General features: G+C 23.5%; 2 protein-coding genes across 2 annotated transcripts; one reads left to right on the plus strand and one right to left on the minus strand.

Moving 5' to 3' along the window:
• Positions 1–82: 82 nt before the first annotated feature.
• LOC112684860 (E3 ubiquitin-protein ligase Bre1) lies at positions 83–15,711 on the plus strand. The gene is given in 16 exon segments (XM_025556569.1): positions 83–171; positions 3,594–3,792; positions 3,863–4,049; positions 4,168–4,356; positions 4,914–5,035; positions 5,163–5,399; positions 6,721–6,846; positions 6,910–7,083; positions 7,576–8,079; positions 8,146–8,357; positions 12,884–13,037; positions 13,739–13,852; positions 13,914–14,105; positions 14,167–14,359; positions 14,430–14,524; positions 15,194–15,711. Coding segments are annotated over 15 exon segments (2,928 nt in total). The 5' UTR covers positions 83–171; positions 3,594–3,645; the 3' UTR covers positions 15,476–15,711.
• Positions 15,712–18,473: 2,762 nt separating this feature from the next.
• LOC112684854 (histone deacetylase complex subunit SAP18) lies at positions 18,474–20,289 on the minus strand. Its single transcript, XM_025556560.1, has 4 exons — positions 20,065–20,289; positions 19,895–20,001; positions 18,982–19,176; positions 18,474–18,626 (listed from the first exon to the last, which is right to left on the minus strand). Exons 1-4 carry the CDS (start codon positions 20,119–20,121, stop codon positions 18,539–18,541), a joined length of 447 nt encoding a protein of 148 aa, XP_025412345.1. The 5' UTR covers positions 20,122–20,289; the 3' UTR covers positions 18,474–18,538.
• Positions 20,290–20,780: the final 491 nt, after the last annotated feature.

Below are 20,780 nucleotides of genomic sequence, written 5' to 3' on the forward strand. Positions count from 1 at the left end.
CTAGCGCTATCTTGTAGTGTATTAAATAGCTAGTAATAAACATTTAACATTTTATCACAACACCAATAATTTCATTATTAACAAACAAACCGTAGTACATCAACAACATTTATCTCTGTTTTTCATAAAATATTTTTAATTGTTACCTGTACAAAATGTAATGGAATATTGGTAAGTATTTAGTTAGTATATTTTAAGGGATTTTTGTTTTGTCTTTTTATATTATTATCAGCGTCCCTTGAATACAATTTTTAATATCTGCTTAGACTATTTAACTTTAATTGAATTGGCTAAACTGATATTATTTTTTAACTCATAAATTAGCTACTAATATAAATCTTATGCTGTTTTATTACAAAAATTTAATAATTGAAAACTCCTATATTCGATTGGTTTTTGGAACATTGTATAATTAATAAGACTTATATTGTATTAAAAATATGGATTTCTGTGAACATGCTCATCGTTCAATTTACCATTTTTAACAGAAATTTATCTAGGTAGAAAGTCAATGATACTTTTCTAAGTGTATAACAGTACTTTTACCTTCTTGTTTTGCTTATTGACTAATAATAGAGTTGGTGAGATGGGAGGCCAATTACATACATTTTTATCTAGATGTCATCACAAGTGATGTAAAAATAATGAAGTATATAACAGGTATATTCACAAAATAGAGAATTAAGAAATAATTTGATAACTTATGATAAAAAAGAAACCAAAGTTAGGAAAATAAAGAAAATCTGATTAAATAAAAGGAAGGCCAGTGAAAGAAAAAATTATTGAAGTTGAACTGGGTTCCATATAATGGTGGGTGTAATATGAGGTAATAATGAAAGAATGGAAAATCCCCGAATTGAAGGCACTTTACCGTTTACTACACAATTATTATAATTGAATATATTATTTAGAATTATTCTATATTAACTATATAAACGTCAATATTATAATGTGAATAATAAAGTAGAAAACCATGATCAGGGATATTTTAAATGGCCTGGTTACTTTAAGAACATAAGGGATAACCATTTGAATTGCTAAATTTTCCAGTCTGTTTTCAAATAGAAATTTAAGTCTATGGAGAGAATTTAGGTTAAAGAAGGATGGGATACATACTGCATATAATCTTAATACATAACGAAATTATAATTTTTTTTATTATTTTTTGGATTCTATTTTAGCTCATTAGTTTATATTAAATCTAATTTACAAATATTTACAACTTTCCTTTGCAATTTTTTCATACAGTAAATTATTCTAATAATTTTGATATAATTAATATTTTATGCAATATAATTTAATTTAAAATGTATTTCATTACATTGATTTCTACTTATGTATAAAATTACTTTATTTGAGTATTTGAAGTAATAAAAAAAACATAACTAGTATAATTACTTATAAAAAAAAGTCAAAGACAATAATAAAATAATTTGAGGTTTATTGATCTTTAATTATTATTAAGGGAACAGATTTATATGTAAATACATATTTTTATTAAAACGAGATATTTAAAATTTGATAAGAAATGTTCATGATTTAAATCATTCCTATTAATATGATGCTACTTTTATTTTACATATTTTTACATATTTCACTAATTTGTAAATATTTTTAAACATATTTTATTATTTCATCATTCATACATCTTCTTCGTACAAAAATACAAGAAATTATTTCAAATTTAGATCCAGAACTTCTATCACTATTAGAAAAGCTCAAAATATTATGCAAAATGAAACATTGAAAACTAATTTAATTTTCATCTCAGTGAATTTTAGTTTTATTGCACATATATTTACAAAATTAGAAAGAAAAATATGTCCTTGAATGAAAGTATGCAAATTGTCGAATCAGCGATTGCAAAATGAAAACTTGTAAACGGACCAATAGGCGAAGTTGTAAAAAAGAAAATTCATGTTACAGAAAAAAATTTCAGGCCATATTGATTTTAAATCAATCAATGACATAGAATGGCAGACACCCTTCTAAAAATTTGGAATTATCGCCTTCTAATATTATGCCCTTCAAATATGCTTAAATCAACCGATGTAGGTTGATGTGGAACGATCATTTAGCCGTTTTAAAAATATTTTCAGATCTAATAGGCGATATTTAATATTTAATAATTATAATTTTTTTTTTTTTTTAACTAAATTTTTTTCCTACATATTTATGTATTTTTATTACATAAAAATCCGTTCCCTAGTTATTATATATTTAGTATATATATATATATATGAAATTCAACATTTCATGAAAAATTGACATTTTTATGAAATGGTAATTTACTTCCTACACCACATTAGAAGTTTTTTTATTTGACTCCTTTATAGACTTATTAGTGACTACTAATAATACTATATTATGGAAAATATTACCCAATGTTAAATTGGAGTGACCATTTTGTGTTTCACATTGTTTAATAAAGCCATTTTTATTTTATTAATTGGTCGATTTAATAATGCACAAAATATAAAATAAAATATTGCTAAAAAAGTAATATACGATTAAACTTCAAAAACCATTGAATTATTGTTTTTAATATAAAGAAAAGTTTAGAAAATGTTGTAAGATGGAAGTCCATGTTATTCTCATTATGTACCTGACATTAGGTAAATACTTTTTAAAAAATATTAAAGATAGTGTTTAAACATATTAGATAATTTTAGGTACATATTTATAGTTTATAATGTGTAATAAAAATTAAATGTATAAAACACTATACAAAACATTTAAATTCCTTATACGTAAAACATTTTTTTTTTTTTAATTTGTTGTAAAAATAATAAATATGATATTTAGAAAAAATTGTTGTATTTAATTATATTTAAATAATAAACTCTTAATCAACAATTACAAACTTTCCAACTTTTTATTTATTTGTAACAGGTTCTATAGCATTTTTTTTTTTGCAAATAGATTATATTTTTAAAATGTATTCTTCATTAATAAGTTGGCAAAGATAGTGAAAAATTATATTTGATGTAAATTTTCAATCTATAGGATATTTACTATAGCTCAAGATTAAAATTAATTATAATAATATAAAATATGTTATAATAATTTCTAAAATGTTTTTAAAAAATTATTATTTCTATCAACTATTTTGACTAAAATTATTAATATTTGATATGAGAATATATTGGTCTATTATGAATTTATATTAAATTATATTTAATTTATGTATTGAATTGTTTATTATTATTCTTCTTCTGGCATTTCCACTTTCTAAGAATTATTGCCACCTCTCTCTATTTTGGGCTGTCTCTCTCCAATCTTCAACTCCAAAGATTTTTAAGTCTTTTTCCACCATGTGAATCTATCTTTTTCTTGGTCTTTTACCTTGTGGTTTCCATTCCAATGCTACTCTAACTACTTCGTTCTCTCGTCTTCTCACTATGTGACCTAACCATTATATTCTTAGGCTATTAATGAAGCTTGTTACTGGTGCTAGTTTCAAATTAGCGCATAGCTCTCTGTTGTATCTCCTCTGCCAATTTCCCGTTGTTTCATCAATGACAGGTTCACATATTTTCCTCTATACTCCATACTGTATTATTAGTAATATATATATTTTTTTTTTTTTTCAGAAATGATCACAAAACAATTTTTTATTTTAATTAATAAAATTTAAAATTGATCATGTCGAAAAGAAATAATGAGGAAGGAGGCTCTGAAGAACCTCCTGTAAAAAAAGTACAATTTGAACCAGTTAGACTTGGCCCTATATCTACAATGGAAGATTTAGATATGAAAGTACTACAGTATCAAAACAAAAAATTAGCGCAGGTTTATTATTCAATAAAATACAATATTTAAATAAAATTATAGAGTTTCTTATAATTTATTGATCTTTCAGAGGTTAGAACAAAGAAATCGATTAGAAGGGGAATTAAGAAACAGAATTGAACAGCTAGAAAAACGACAAACACAAGATGATTCTGTTTTAAATGTTGTAAATCGTTATTGGAATCAATTAAATGAAGACATCCGAATATTATTACAAAGATTTGATGCTGAAACAGCTGATGAATTAGAAAGCAAAAGTAATTATTTATGTGTTTTTAGTTTTCATACTAAATATATTCATATGATGTTCAATGTTTATTTAAATATTTCTTAACTTTATATATATATATATATATATATATATTTTTTTTTTAGATGAGAGTGAAGTAACAACATCATTTTTAGTACAATTGTCGACATGGGATAAAGAAGAATTAGATGAGAAATTAGCTAATCGAGTCCAAGTGTCTAAACGAGCAGTAGCAAAAGTTATACAGGCTTTTGATAGACTAATGCAAAGAAATGAAAAAATTACACTTGCTCTTAAAGGCGAATTTGAAGGTGGTAAGTATTAATTATAATTTATGATGATATGACTTTTAATATATTATGTATTTCAATAATATGAAGTGTTATAATGCTATATGATATTTTGGTTCATTATACTTAAAATTACCAATTTTTAATACCATTGATTATAATTACTAGTATTTAAAATCAATGGTAATACTAACTATATCTCTCATAATATTGATGATTGAAGCAATCCTTCTGGTCAAAATTTTATACATAGACAAAAAAAAAAAATGCGTGACAATTACTAGACGGTGTTAAATTTGTATCTTAATCTTAGTTGTTGTTTTTTGTTAATTTTTTTAGTTTTTCTCAATAATTTAAAAAAATTATGAGAAAATAATAGACGACCCCCTTAAAGTACCAATTAAACATAATTTTCTATCTTTTAATTCTCATGATTGTGATTGAAGTAATCTTAACCAAAATTGTGTATCCAGTTAAAAAAATAACACACAGTTAAATAAATTAATTCTTATTTTCCCTCAAAATCTAAAATGTAAACATAAATCTATATACTCATATCTTTTATATGCCAATTTGAACAGATGAAGCTCCTAATATGGACGAAACAATCCGACAAGCTAACAGTGAACTTCAAACTGAAAATCAAAAATTACAATCCTTGAACACTTCATTACATAAAAAATATCATACAATGTCATTGAAGGTAATTATTTTAGTTCTATAATTTTATTATTTAAAAATTTGTTTAAAAATAATGTTTATAGAGTAAAAAAAATTAACTTTAATTATAAAAATAATTCATTCTTATATCCTGATTATTTTTATCTTAGTTGGCTGGCTTACAAGACAATGTGAATTGTAAAGAAACAGAAGTGGCTGAAATGCGAAACCAAATTGAAGAGTTACAATATGAATACCAAAAAATTTTGGATAGAAATTATAAACTAGAAACACATCTAGCAGAAGCAAGGGACAAATTGAAAGGATTAGAAGCAATACAAATTGATGATAAAATTATTCCAAGACAAGATACATCCATTACACAATCAAGTTTATCACTACAAAAGGTATATGTTATAAATATTTACATACATTTACATAATTTTATTACAGTTTATAGTAATATTTAAATTGAATTGATATTTGTTAGATAACATTTTATTTTGTTTATGATTCCGAGTGAAACAAGGAATTTACTGGTTTTATGATGATGTATTTTTATTTTATGTGTGTGTACACCTGTACACAATTTTGACCCAATAGATAACTCTGGTCAAAAAAATTTGGGAGATTTCAGGAAGGAAATGTTATCTAGTTGGTACTTTTGGGTGATAATTTTACAAGCTTCCGAACAGTTTTCTAACTATTTATAGGTATTAAAATATTTCATGTTTTAATAATTTTTTCTGTAAAATGCCTTAAAATTATTTTTTTTTGACAAAAAGTCTTGAAAATTTATTATAAAGGTCCTCATACATTTTTCTTACAGGTTAATAAAAAAAAATTTATGAGCGATACATTATTGAACTTTAACAAAAGGACAAAAATCACAAAAATCCATCATACTTAAAGTTAAATTTATAAAAAGGTTAAAACTTAAGCTTGAAAATTGGACACAAGATTTTCATAAGTAATTTTTTAAGCAAAAATAATTGTTATCAGAAAGTTTCTAATTATTTAATACTTAATTATTTAAATTAAATTAAATTTTAATGAAGGTATTTCAACAAATGTTGGATATTTTAATTATTCGCTTGTTATTCTAAAATTGTTGGTAGTTGGGACTTGAAACAAATACTAATTTTTAACATTTTAAAGGCATTTCATAATTTTCGATTTTCCCAAATTTTTTTGATTTTTGTTTGATTACCCATAGGGACAAAAAATCATTTTAATGTTATTTACTTACTTTCGGGATAATTTTTTTATTTTATTTGCAATAACATTAAAGTTTAACCACCCTTATTATAAAAAATTTGGTTCCACTATAATATTAACCATCTTTAGAATTATAAACTGATCTACCTGACCTCTTTCACTCAGAATCTTTTTTTTGGAGAACAATGGTACACTGGATTCAATTTTAAAAGATTAATACAACTATTTTTTTCAACCATCTCAGAGCTCTAAAATGTTGGGATTGCTACATTACCAAAAACATTTTGAATACACAGAAATATATTTGTAGGAATACTTAAGGATTCTTAGAATTTTAAAGCTAGCATTTTAATTCTCGTGTTATTAGTACACATCATAATATTTATTTAAGAAATTAATTTAATTTAAATATTATGTATCATCAAATATTAATTTATTATTTTTCATCATTGTAATAACACTATTAAAAATAAGTGAATTTATTTTAGAGTACTATTACTTTTGATTTAGGTTGAAGAATTACAAAAAGAAATTGAAGAACTTAGAGAGTTAAATAATAATCGTCTACAAGAACTTGAAAAATTACATCAACAACATAGAGAAGCTTTAATGGAAGTGGAAAAACTTAAAATGGATGTATGTATTTATGTCTATACTTCATATTTAATTTCTTATAGTTAATTTTTGTTCAAATTTTAGCTAAGGCAACTTCCTGATAGTGTAATTGTTGAAACAACAGAGTATAAATGTTTACAATCCCATTTTTCTGTATTGTATAATGAATTTATGGTTATGAGAAGTCAACTAATTGAACAAGCTGGAATGCTTCAAAGTAGTAAAAATACTCATTTACGTCAAATGGAAGCAATGGAGGTTAGTTATATATTATTATGTACCCAATTATTGTCTAATGTTTAATATTACATTTAATTCATCAAATATTGTAACCTTTTTCTAATCAATACATTATTTGAAAATATAATATAAAATTTTTGTAAATGTTTTAAGATATGGTTCTTTACTTATCTCTTCCCCAAAATCACTATTGATATCATTGTATTTCTCAATTTAATTTTAACATATTATGAAAATATTATATTTCAGTTTAACTACTAATCCATAAATTTAATATTTTAAAAGTACTTTTTGAATTAGAAAAATATTTGTAACTTTTATAGCTTCATGATTTTAGTTTAATTTAAAACTAATAATCAAATCAATGGTATATTAAGATTTATTTTGATGGTAAATGTTCTCAACTTAATAAAATGAAAATCATTGTTAAACTAATTATAAATAAGTTATTCAATTTATTTCTGATTTATTTCATGTATTTCAAAATAAAATAAATGTTATTGTTTATAGAGCGATGAGTTATCAGCTCAGAAAAAGTTAAGGTCAGAATTGATGAATTCTGAAGATGTTAATGCTCAGTTACGTAAAGAGTATGAAATGTTACGAATCGAATTTGAACAAAATTTGGCTGCTAATGAACAAACAGGACCTATTAATCGAGAAATGAGACATTTATTGTCGTCTTTACAAAATCACAATAATCAGCTTAAAGGCGAATTACATAGATATAAACGGAAATATAAAGATGCCAATGCAGAAGTACCTAAGTTAAAGTTATATACTAATATTGATTCTATTTTAAAAACGAATTGGTTTTCTTATATATTTTTATAGTTAAAAAAAGAATTAGAAGATTTTAAATTAAAGTTGGGCCAACAAATTACAGCTTCTGTCCAAGATTCAAAAGAAGGATTAATAGAATCATGTAAGGAAGATGAATGTGGGGTAAATGAAACTATTAAAGAAGAGTTTTCACTCTCTCAAGTTATTATGAAAAAGGAAGATGATTTAGAAGTAATAAATTGGTAAATTTATGTTTAATAATTTAAACTATCATATTTTTTTTATTTTTTTTTTAAGGGTATTTCTCAATTGGTCGATGATAATACCCAAGTTGATGAAAAAATTGATATTAAAAACTTAAAAAAAGAGCATATTAAAGATGGACAACAAACTCCTAATAAAACAACAACTGGGCCTACAACTACTCCAGACCAAAAAACTGTTAATCAAAAAGATGTTGCTAGAAATTGGGAAAGTGAAATTCTTAGAGATCTGAAAACACAACTTAAGTGAGTAAATATTATGTACAATAATTATTCATTTTCAGCTATCATAATGCATTTTTTACAATCATTGTTACTCTATTATCACTTTGAAATAGATAGCTTTCTATTATATACAGTTGAATCCGCTTAATAGAGACACACAGAGCTATCTATCTGTCCCAATAAACTAATTTTTTTTTTAAAAAAAACAAATTAAAAAACTATTAAAGTGCATTATTATAACTTTATTATAAAAAATATACATACTTAATTTGAGCTTTGTTTAACAAATATTATTTGTAATACATATTATGATATCGTAAATTATATTATATGTACATATTTATTTTAAATTAATTGATTAACCTAATATTTTTTATAAAAAAAATATATACATAATTCATTCTTTGTTGGGCTGAAAAAATTATCCTTTATTCATTCTTTTTGTTGTAATTTATTAAAACTTTGCTTATTGACTAATTTTGAATGCTATTCAACTTAATTATCTTCATGGAATATGTGGTTGTAGGAGATAAAGAAATGATTAGTAAAAGTAAAATATGTAAATAATTATTATAATTTAAACATAAGATAAATTATATTAAATCTGTTAAAGACAATTAAACAATTACAGTTTCCATAAAAAAGTAGGTATTTATAGATTATAATAATATATATAATAATAAATATTATAATATGTTCTTTATAACAGATATTTTGTCCCTAATAAAAGATGTTAAATTGCTTAAAACGAATACATTTGTTCGGGACAATGCCTATTTATCCCTATTAATAAGCGGATTCGACTGTATTAGAGTCATCTATTCTATGACAAAAAATATGCTGTTTTAGCATAAGAGTTCATCTAATTTGCTGCTCTTTTATTTGGGCATGTTACACAATATTACCTTTAAAACCTACTTACATCCCAGTAGTCAAGTATAAGATTGTTGTAAAAAAATATCAGTCACAATAATTACACAATAAAAATCTGATGATTTTCAAATGATAAGTTATATAATAATAGGTAACTAATACATATTATATTTACATTACTAATTGTATCAATTATTTTCTACAAATTGTATCTGATTCCCAGTACATATTGAATATTTAGTTAATTATAATAAATGCCCTAATTAATTAAAAACAATTTTTTTATGTACAGGTTTTTTTTTAAATTGTTATTAAAATTTGAAAGTACTTTTTCTGGTATTTAATACCAATAATTTATAAGCATATTCCCCTAACTGTAGGAGATCTTCCCTCATAACTTCCCAATCTATGTAAGTTATCACCATCAAATCCTGATTTACCAATTTGTGGGCCCAGTATAATTTACAATTTTGGGCTCCAAATTGTCCATCTCTATTTTCTTCAATGCTAAAATAAAAATGTACACATAACATATTTTTAAATTAATACTGTATATAATTAGTATATATGCAGTTGGATCATAGAATAAAATTGTATTGTTATAAATATGATTATTACGTTTAATATTTATTCAAGTAAAACAATTAACACATAAAAAAACAAACCTTTTTTTAAATTAATATTTTTACATTTAATGTTTTAAATCTAATTTTATTTCAGTTTTCTCAACTATTTCCTTGCTTTCTTCTTTGAAAAGTGGTCAATAACATCATCAAAACTCAGGTTTGCTGTGATATCACTTTCAATAGATAATATTCCCAGAGCGTCTTATTTTCTTGACTCAATGTAGATCGTAATTTATTTTTAATTATTTTTAATGAAGAAAATAATCGTTCATTGGAGTAATTTGTAACAGACATTGTAAGAAAAATTTGAAGACACGTTTCCACATTTTGAAATGCATGTGATATTTGCATACCTTTAATGAATTTAAGTTGGGCAGCGGGATTTCTTGATATTTGATGAGAAGAAATTAAATTATGAAATTGCAGCCATTCATCTGCAAAATTATCAGGATCTAAATCTAGTTCATTTGTATACATTGATTGTAAATTATTTATTTGGTTGTTAATTTCATTCTATCAGGATTTGTATTCAATAAAAATCCAAATTTTTTTTCTACTTCAATGTAAGCCATTTTTCGTTTATTCAATTCAGCTATAAATTTATCACAAATAATATAGTGAATATCACTCATAAACTTTGCTCTTGAATCTAATTGTCTTTCTTCAGAATCAGTATCATCTAAATGTTTACTTTTTGGTGTCTTTTTTTTTTTCTTAAACTCTGTTATTCAATATCCTTATTTAAAAGTCTTATAGATTTGCTTTCATAATCATCAAAGTGTTCACGAACATACTGTATGAAATCTATTAAGGAGTTAAGTTGTATATGGTTACTATTGAAAAAAAATTTTCTGTTGAACTCTGAAGATATTTTGATGTTATATTTATTCATTGTAGTATAACATCCTTTACAATAGTTAATATAGCGGTTTCCGTTTTTTTTTTTTAATTTTTTCAAAATGTTTGTTGCTTCAAATCGAGTACTGCCGTTTTCATTTTTATCTTGAGATAATTCTAACAAAATAGTTATAATATGAACATAATTTTGTCGTAATGTTTTAGTTGCATCAACATTTGCGGAATACCGTGTTTGTAATCCTTTAATTTTCTATTCGTTAATCCACTTAAATATTTTTTTGACCATTTTAAATTATTAATAATAATTAACAAATGACTAATAAATATACAATAAATACGATTGACGTAAATCGCGAGACTGAATGCACCATGCAACTACGCAAGACAACGTCTATAGTATTATATATAACTTATACTACAAATATTAATAATATATTATTATTATACAGACTGGGGTAGTGTTCCAAATACAATATTCGGAATACTGTATTCAGAATACTTTTTAAGTATTTTGAATACTTTTTAAATACTTTTTTTGAAAGTATTCAATAAAGTATTTTCAATACTTATAACGAGTATCCTGAATACTGTATTTCGTATACCGTCAAATCATTTATTTTTTAAATGATTTTATTACTTCTCCATCGTATCTTGTATAAGCTAATATCAGGTATTTATTATTATTGTAAACCATAAACTATAACAGTTATGTAATATAAAAATACAATAAAATAACATATATTTAGTATACAATTTCAAATATTTCTGTTGAGTGGACATTTATTATTTTTATAGAATGAAAACTAAAAGTATTTTAAAAGTATTCGGAATACAATTTGTATAAAGTATTTGAATACATATTCAAAATACTATTTTTTGTAAGTATTCGAGTATTTATTCTAAATACTTTTTAAAAGTATTTTACCCAAGTCTGTTATTATATAATATTACGACAATAATAACGAAAAATAGATTTTGTTATTGTCAATGTTGAATAAAGCTGTCATTTTTACGCAAAATCCTCATTCTACTTTATACCCACCAAAATATACAAGTAAAATTATGTTTTCCCATAATATGATAAAACGGTATATAATTAATTTTATATGGCTGAAGTTGATGGACCCAGTGCAAATTTCCCATTTGTCCTTGCATAAATATGCCCTGATCACCATGTACTCAACCCAGTGTTTTTCAACTGCTTTATCGCTTCGCACTGTGTTATAGTGGTATAAGTCCAAAAGTATTGTAAGATATACGAAATTACACAAAATGTAAATTAGTATTTGATATAATAAAGTACATTAAGTTGTTTAATATTATAAATTTAAGAATCCCAATTTTTATTATTTATTTATAATTCAAAAAAATATTAATATACATTTATATTATATAAGATTTTTGTTTGACTTTTTACAATATATATTTGTTCTGTTTTGTAAGATATGAAATAGTATTAATACATAATACAGACATTGAAAAACACTGGCTTTACCTATCAAATATGTATTAATCTTAATAGTCCACACCAGCAGTTCCCAAACTTTTTTTTCCACAATGCCTTTTTTTGGACCAATTTAGCCACGGTGCAATGCTATGAATAACGTGAAAGACAGAACAAAACAAAAATACTCACAGATAACCAATTTTATTAATTTTATTAAAATTTAGCTAAATTATAAATGAATGGATTTTTAAACTTAAAAAATAAATAAATAAAAATTATTTTTAAGATCATAATTATTAAATAAAAATATTATGAGGTTGAAATGAAAATGTCCGAATATACAATAGAAAATATTACATTATTCACTATAACGTTTTTTACGAAAATAATAAGGAAAAAATATTCTATACATTTTAAACTATTTGTTATGAACCGTAGGCAACGGTGCCCTTAGGAAGTGCTCGCGGTGCACGGTTTGGGAACCGCTGGTCTATGCTGATCTTCTTTGAAAGGGTTAACAAAACTCTGTAATATTTACAAATTACAACACATGATAGAGTTTCCATGTGTGATTATTTTCATATTTTACTTTGGTTAACTAAAATTTCATTAATAGTATTTTAATTTTTAAGAAATTTGATCTCTACATTTCTAGTTAAAAAATGCATTTTACTTCATTATTCATTTTTAAAAGTATATCTGCTTTCAATATACTGTTTAATAAGTTTTTCTTTATATTATAGAAAAGCTGTTAATGATCAAAAAGAAATGAAGTTATTATTAGATATGTATAAAGGAGTAAGTAAAGACCAAAGAGATAAAGTTCAATTAATGGCAGCAGAAAAAAAACTTAGAGCAGAGCTTGAAGAAGCAAAACAAGCATTAAAAAAAATACAAGTAATTATTCAAACCATTTCATTGATATAGGATTAGAAGCAACAAATTTTTCACAAAATTGTTAAAATAAGGAATGAATAATATATATTTATTACATAGAGAAGACAAATAGCACAATTAATTTTAATTGTAACTATATATTGTTTTAAAATTCTTAAATTCAGTATGATTATTATTATTATTATTATTATTAAATTATAATTTAAAAATTAGTTATTATTTATTATATATTTATTGTTGTGTATTTAAAAAAATGCAATTTATATTTTAGCCATTTTAATTTAATTAAATAAAAAAATACATGCTTTGCTTAAAATATATAAAACAAGCCTCGAAAAAATACTGAGTACTCCATTTTATTTTAGATTGTTGCTCTAAAAAAATTATTATTTTATTCAAGATTTATTTTATTATCTTTAAATGGTTTTTAATAGTATGGGTTTGATTTAAGTATTATCTGCTTGCCCTGGTGATACTATTACAAAAATAATTTTGATGATTTGATCAATAATCTGTGCTTATATAATTGTTCCTTTTATTATAATTATTCATTAATCACCGTTTAATTTGTATATAGACAACAAAATATGTATTAACACAAAATTTTCTCCTACTCATAATCTTTAAAAATTACTGCTTTATTTAAGTGAAATTGATTGCAAGATACTGTAATGTAACAACAAATTAAATTTTTACTTCAGGAAGGTAAACGCGAAGAACGCAAAAAGCTAGCTGATGAAGATGCCTTACGAAAAATTAAACAATTGGAAGAGCATATTGTTCAACTTCAAAAACAAGTTGCTACTCATAAGCAAGTACGTTAAAGTTTTTTTATCGTGTTGTCACATTTTTTAAAGTATGTTTATTTTTCAAAAGGAAGAAGAAGCTATGTTAAGTGAAATGGAAGTGACTGGTCAAGCTTTTGAAGATATGCAAGAACAAAACTCTAGATTAATTCAACAATTACGTGAAAAAGATGATGCTAATTTTAAATTAATGACTGAACGTATAAAATCTAATCAGTTACATAAGTTAGCACGTGAAGAAACTGATACTCTTAAAGAATTAGTTAGTTAAAATGTACTATATTATTTACATATGTGTTTTACTTTTATAATTTATATTTTAGATTAAAACTTTAACTAATCAAGTAGAAATGACCAATTCAGTGGTTCGTAAATTGGAAGAAAAAGAGCGTATACTGCAAAATTCATTAGCAACAGTTGAAAAAGAGTGTTCTATTAGACAACAAGCTATGGAAATGCATAAACGAAAAGCAATTGAAAGTGCTCAGTCTGCTGCGGATTTAAAGCTACATCTTGGTAGTACATTACTTCATTTAAATATTAATATATTGAAAAACAATACTTTATTTAATATTATTATTTATAGATAAATATCATGCACAAATGAAAGAAGCACAACAAGTAGTAACTGAGAAAACCAGTGCCCTTGAAGCTGAAGCATACAAAACCAAAAGGCTCCAGGTAAATTGCATCCATGTTAAATTAATTATAATTGTTTTTAAGTAATTTTATTAGTTAGTCTGGTTTAGAGTTTGAACCCCAAAACATTTGTATTTGTGCTGGTCTTTAAGTTAACCGCTTCAGCCCATTATTTAATAAGAAATCTGTCAAACAATTTTCCTATAATGAAATGGTAAGCTTTTTCTAATACCTTGAGTTTAGTAAAAATGTTCCAGTTTTATCTAATTCCAAAGTATCAATTATACATACAAATCATCTCTTAACATCAAAAGTTTTGTTCTAAACAGATTAAAAAAAAATGTAAATTCCAATGTTCAAAATTTTTACTCTAGCAATGACTATTAATTTTGGATATTACAATCAAATATAAAGATTATATTTTTACATAATATTTTGATAATTTATTGATTCTTACATGAGTATTTAATATTAAAAATATATAAACTTTACTTCATTTTTATATACTTCATATTTATTTTAAACTTCACCTTTTACATTTTAAAATATGTAAGGACTTGCATATTCTGTAATTTTTGTTGTAATTTTAGCTATAATTATTCTTTTCTTGATAGTTTTCACTGGTATTATTTTCCTACTTTATTTAAAATTGAATAGATTCAGTTAACTTATTTTTTTTTTTATATTTTAACAAAATAAAAAATATTACAGGAAGAAATTGTTCAATTAAGACGAAAAACTGAACGCATGAAAAAAATTGAACAAGCTGGAACATTGGATGAAGTAATGATGGAAGAAATTAGAGAGTATAAGGAAACACTTACATGTCCATCATGCAAAGTTAAACGGAAAGATGCTGTGTTAACTAAATGTTTCCATGTCTTTTGTTGGGATTGTTTACGTACTCGTTATGAAACAAGACAAAGAAAATGCCCAAAATGTAACGCAACATTTGGAGCTAATGATTATCATAGACTTTATCTTGGGTCATAGATATATTGAAAAATAACAGTGAGATATAAAATTTGTGAAGGTATCTCATTATGATTTTTCTTTATTGATGAAGTCCTATTTTATTATTTTATATTTTGGTGACCATTCTATAGTTTATATCAATTTTTAATTTGATATTCTTGATCAAGTGTTTTATAACTGCATTAATTAATTTTAACTATTTATGTAACTTGAATTATTTATTTGCAAAAAAAAAATTAATAAGGTACAGTTCAATTAGCTACTTCTTAAATATTATATTTTGTTGTATTTAATATAGATTTTTTTTATAATAATATTGATCCAAATTTTTTTACTATTTTATTTCTATACTGATTATATTCTACACTATTGACAAATTATATAGTTTTTCTCCTTTTGACTGATTTAATTTAATTTTGTTTATATAAAACATATTATTACATTTTATCATTTAAATTGTTTAAACAAAATTAAAATTTTAATGCAAAAGTACATTTTCTTTGAGAAATATTAATAATATAAGATTTACTCATTTTAAAACAAGAAGACTGAAATAAATGAGTATTTTATATTATTGAAATCATATAAACAAATAATTTAATAATAACATTTTAATAGTATCTATTAAACTTATAAAAATAGTACAATTTAATTTTCTTTGGTCATATTTACTTGTCCTATGATAACTAAAACATGAGATTTGTTCATTTTTTATGTTTAATTATTGCTATTTAAGAGATTCATTTTATATCAGTGATATTTTATGATTATTTTTTTTTATTTCTCACAATTTATATAAATAATGCTATATTAGCAAATAATAATACTCTGCATTAGCTGTATTTAATTATTGAAGTGAAAATTGTATAACTGTAAATTTATTTTAAATAAGTAACCATATTGTATTGTATAAATACATTTCTATAATTTTTAAAATACCCTTTAGCATGTAATCTTATTTATTACAAATTCATATAAATATATGTAAATTAAAAATAAATAGTAACTGTGTTTGCCATTTAATTTTTTTAATACCAATTTACATCTTAATATGTTAGTATTTAGATAAAACTATTATTGAAAATTAAATTAAAAATAAACTGAATCATAATAATTTACCAATGTTTTTGAAAAACAATTTTGAGAAAAGGAGAGGTGGATCAGTTTAATATCTAAAGATAGTTTACATTACTAATTAAATACAATTACCCAATCATTTTATTATTGGATCGGTTGAACTTAATTGTATAGTAAAAAATTAAGACATAGGTAAGAAATAAGGAAAACTTTTGTACTTAAATTTAATACATTCTCTACTCCAGCCACAATTTAAAAAATAATAAGAATTATATAATGTTATATCACTGCAATGTTTCATACTGAATTTACTGTATCATTGGCATTAATTCTTTCAAGAGTTTTTTGTTGATGTTCACTTTTCCTTCATCCAAAATCTTTGAAACTGTAACTGTCCTCCTTATTTAGAAACCAGATTTTTTTTTAGTATCTTCTATGGTAAGTTTACCATTTATAATACTCTAATATGGTTTTGTGATATACAATCCTTAATTTTTTCAAAATTTCTAATAAGTATGCAACCTATCTTTTCAAATATTTGTATTGTCTTTGGTTTATAATTTAAAAATTTTATTTTATGTAAATTTAATTAACCTTTTAATTTGAATCAGTTATCAAATCTTAAGCTTTTAAGAAACTGAAAAATATTTCTCTAATGAAGTTCAAATTGTTACAATAATGAAAATCTGCATACAAATTTACACTTCAATATAATTAATATAAGTATTACATTATAATGGAAATACTACATTAGGTACAATATTGTGAAAATTTATATTATGTAATAATGCTTAAAAGAAAATTTTTTTAGAATTAGAAATAAGTTCATGGATGTTAGGAAATTTAAAATTAATTTCTTTTGCATTTCTGTGTAATCATTGTAACAGAAATTAATTTAAAATAAAACAATTTAATAAGTTTACATTTAACCTATGAGGAGCAGTGTCACTTATGACTAGTAAAATCTTAATTTTTCAAATACTAGGACACATAATTTTAGTTAGTTATATTATGCTATGGTATGGTTTACGAAATGGCTCTAAAATTAAATAATGAATATGACCTGTTCATTATATTTTTAATATACTGGCAATGTTATTTGGCCATATATTTTTGTACAGTATATACCATATAGTGTCAATTATTAAAATCCTGAAATTATGTACCTGTATTGAATTTATATTTGAATAAAAGTTGTCAATTTCAAGTTGTCACTGCCTTGATGATTTTTCCATTTGCTCATCTTATATTTGCTGTGTAAACTAGTATAACTTTCAAGAAAAGTTTAATGAGTTGGATTTTGTAATATAAATAATGATGTATCTGTAGAAATAAATACTAGACAAAGATTTTCATTAAAATTATCTATGTTTTTAATTGAAATAGAACTTTTATATTTTTCAATTTTAAATTACATGTGCATAAACGGTTGGTCTACTGAAAACATTGTAATTTATTACCAGGAACTTTAAGAACAATACAATTTAAAATCGAATCATCAGTTTTCTGATTAGGTTTTTACAGAAAGATGAAAACTGAAACTAGGTCTAATAGGTGATTTATTTTTAATATTTAAATATTATTTATTAAAAAAAAAAAAATAATATATTTAAATGTCACTATAAGTTAAATATAGTACTATAAGTATGATATACATAAATCATGAATTTCCCCCAAAAATTCTGAATGTATTTCCATGTTGGTACTTATTACATAAAATTAACAACAAATTGTGCAATTTAAAAATATAAAAATAACAACAATTCATCTTACAGATTTTATTTAATGATATTTCAATACTTATAGAATACAATATTTTGTTACACTTACAAGTATTTTTATGTGTACATCCACAAAACAATAACTTAAAAAATTCATTGAAATATTAAATTGCAAATCATGTTAAAAATTAAGAACCAAATATGTAACAATTAATGAATTCATTCAAAAGTCCAAAAATGTTTTATTATTTATAGTGCATTAAAATATTACAAAAATGTTTAATTAATTACGGTAACGCATTGGAGCAGGTCTTCTTAAAAAACGATCTGGAGGAGTAATGCAAACATCTAGATAATCACCAATTGAAAATCTGCAAATGATTATTTTCATTATAAATTAAAACATGATAAAGCTATTAATTATAGTAAAAATACAACATTATGTAATCAATGTTATAACCATTATTTCTTAAAAGTTAAATAATACTTACAACTTAAATGATTATTATTTAAAAATAATGTAGCTTGTTCATTATAAACATAACTGCTTGTAAGATAAGTTAAAAGATTAAAATGTAGAGATAAGTTTTGTTATATGTATGTTTAAATAATTGCAATACTTAAAATTTTATGAAATGTGTTTAAAAAGTTGATAGTTAATGAGTATTTAAACATTTGTAAGCATTAAGAATGCAAATCATAAGTAATCAATTTGCTTCAAAATACCTTGTATTTCCTAATGTTTTTGAGTCATCAGGAGATCTATTTCCAGCAATAGTAGTGCCAATTTCAAAGGCATTAAATCTAGGAGAATTATATTCTGGTGAAACTAGAACAAAATCAAATGTTGTTCCACGAACTCGGGACTCAATGTTTACTTCTTTAATCAAACCAGTTAACTCACGCAATGTTGCATCCATCCTAAAAAAAAAAATTTTTTACTAATTTAAACTATATATAAATGTACAAACTTAATCATCCCATCACTCATAATATACCATACAATTAATATTAGTAATAAGGTAAAATAATTGATTATAACTACTTATTATATATTATAACCAATAATAATACTCTTGTCTTAAATACAAAATTTATGTGTTAGATATAAATTAATTTTAATCATAAATTTATTTAATAAATTTTAACATTTTAAATACTTTAGTTAAATATGCAAAATAAATACTATTATATAAATCAGCAAGCTTTAATTTATATAGTTACTTTATCAGCCATACATGATTCTAAAAATTGTACTAAGACTACAATATGAAAGGAAAAAACAACTTACAATTATTATCGATTTGTATGAGCCCACGTTTATGAGTAAGGATTCTTAGATTAGTTGTGATTCACCAAATGATATATATATATATTTATCAACGTCTTATAAGTATATTTTATTATATTTAAATTGGTTTAAATTGGAGAGATACATAATTATGATTTGTACTAATTGTGGCAAGATAATAACAAACAAATACTATCTCTATTCTGTAGTTAGTATGCATATTTGTAAGATTAAAAATGTTTACATTTATCCAGACATTTTTGAATACATATTTATTGTAACATTTATATTAGTGTTTATTGGTAACCCACTTCCAAAAATATTTAAAACAGAGTATTCTTGACTTACCATGTATATATTTGGAGTTCATTTCCAGGTACAGCACCACGGTAGTACTCAGACAGATTATTATGGTGTCCCATTGCACAAAAAACTCTTAATAATAATGGGCAAGTCTGTAATGTACAAATTCATATGATATTAATTCAATATTATTCCAATCATGCATATTTACAAACTTTTTCTCTGTTTACTGGTTTTTCTTCGACTTTAACAAGTGATTCAACTGCGGCCATTTCGGTTAAGTATCTACCAATAAATTAAAACGTCAATAATTTTAGTTCAAAATTCACGAGAAAAATAAGCATAAACCTTTAATAATATACGCAAGTTAATTAAGACATATAAAACATGATTGAGATTATGAAATAATATTAAATATTTGAGTACAATTTTCATTGGGTTACAGCCAAACAATAAACAATTGATAAATTTTTATCATATTTATAACATAACCTATTAAATTCATGACACTGCCATCTAGCGGTGTATCATATATTTAGAATATTATATATCAATGCCGAGATTAACCCACAGAATAGGTTAAACTAGGGTTGCCATACATCCCGGAAAACCGGGATTGTTACCAGTTTTAGACTTCGTGTCCCGGTGTCCCGAAAAATGTTTTCGGGATGTATATATGTCCCGACTTAGACATTTAGAGGAAATGTAGTATTATTTAATTTTTAATTTCGACCATTTTATCTCAAAGTAAATTTTTAATCGTAATTGATTAACAATATATAATTGTTTACACCTATATTATATATTTTGTTTTACAAAATATTTTTAAATATTTTATTGTTGGCCATTAATGATCCTTTTCAGTGGCGTATACATAACTTTTGTTTGGGAGAAATCATTTGCAAACAAATCATTATTTTTATTTTATCAT

Source organism: Sipha flava, unplaced genomic scaffold (assembly GCF_003268045.1).
Source record: "Sipha flava isolate LNK unplaced genomic scaffold, YSA_version1 258_pilon_pilon, whole genome shotgun sequence".
Lineage (NCBI taxonomy): Eukaryota > Metazoa > Arthropoda > Insecta > Hemiptera > Aphididae > Sipha > Sipha flava.

Bases quoted from the DNA above. Each gene is read 5' to 3' on its own strand.
- LOC112684854 (XM_025556560.1), bottom strand. From the start codon at position 20,121: ATGGCCGCAGTTGAATCACTTGTTAAAGTCGAAGAAAAACCAGTAAAC. The intron at 20,002-20,064 runs GTTTGTAAATAT...TGTACATTACAG, and splicing joins AACCAGTAAACAGAGAAAAA to ACTTGCCCATTATTATTAAG. The intron at 19,177-19,894 runs GTAAGTCAAGAA...TTTTTTTTTTAG, and splicing joins GAACTCCAAATATATACATG to GATGGATGCAACATTGCGTG.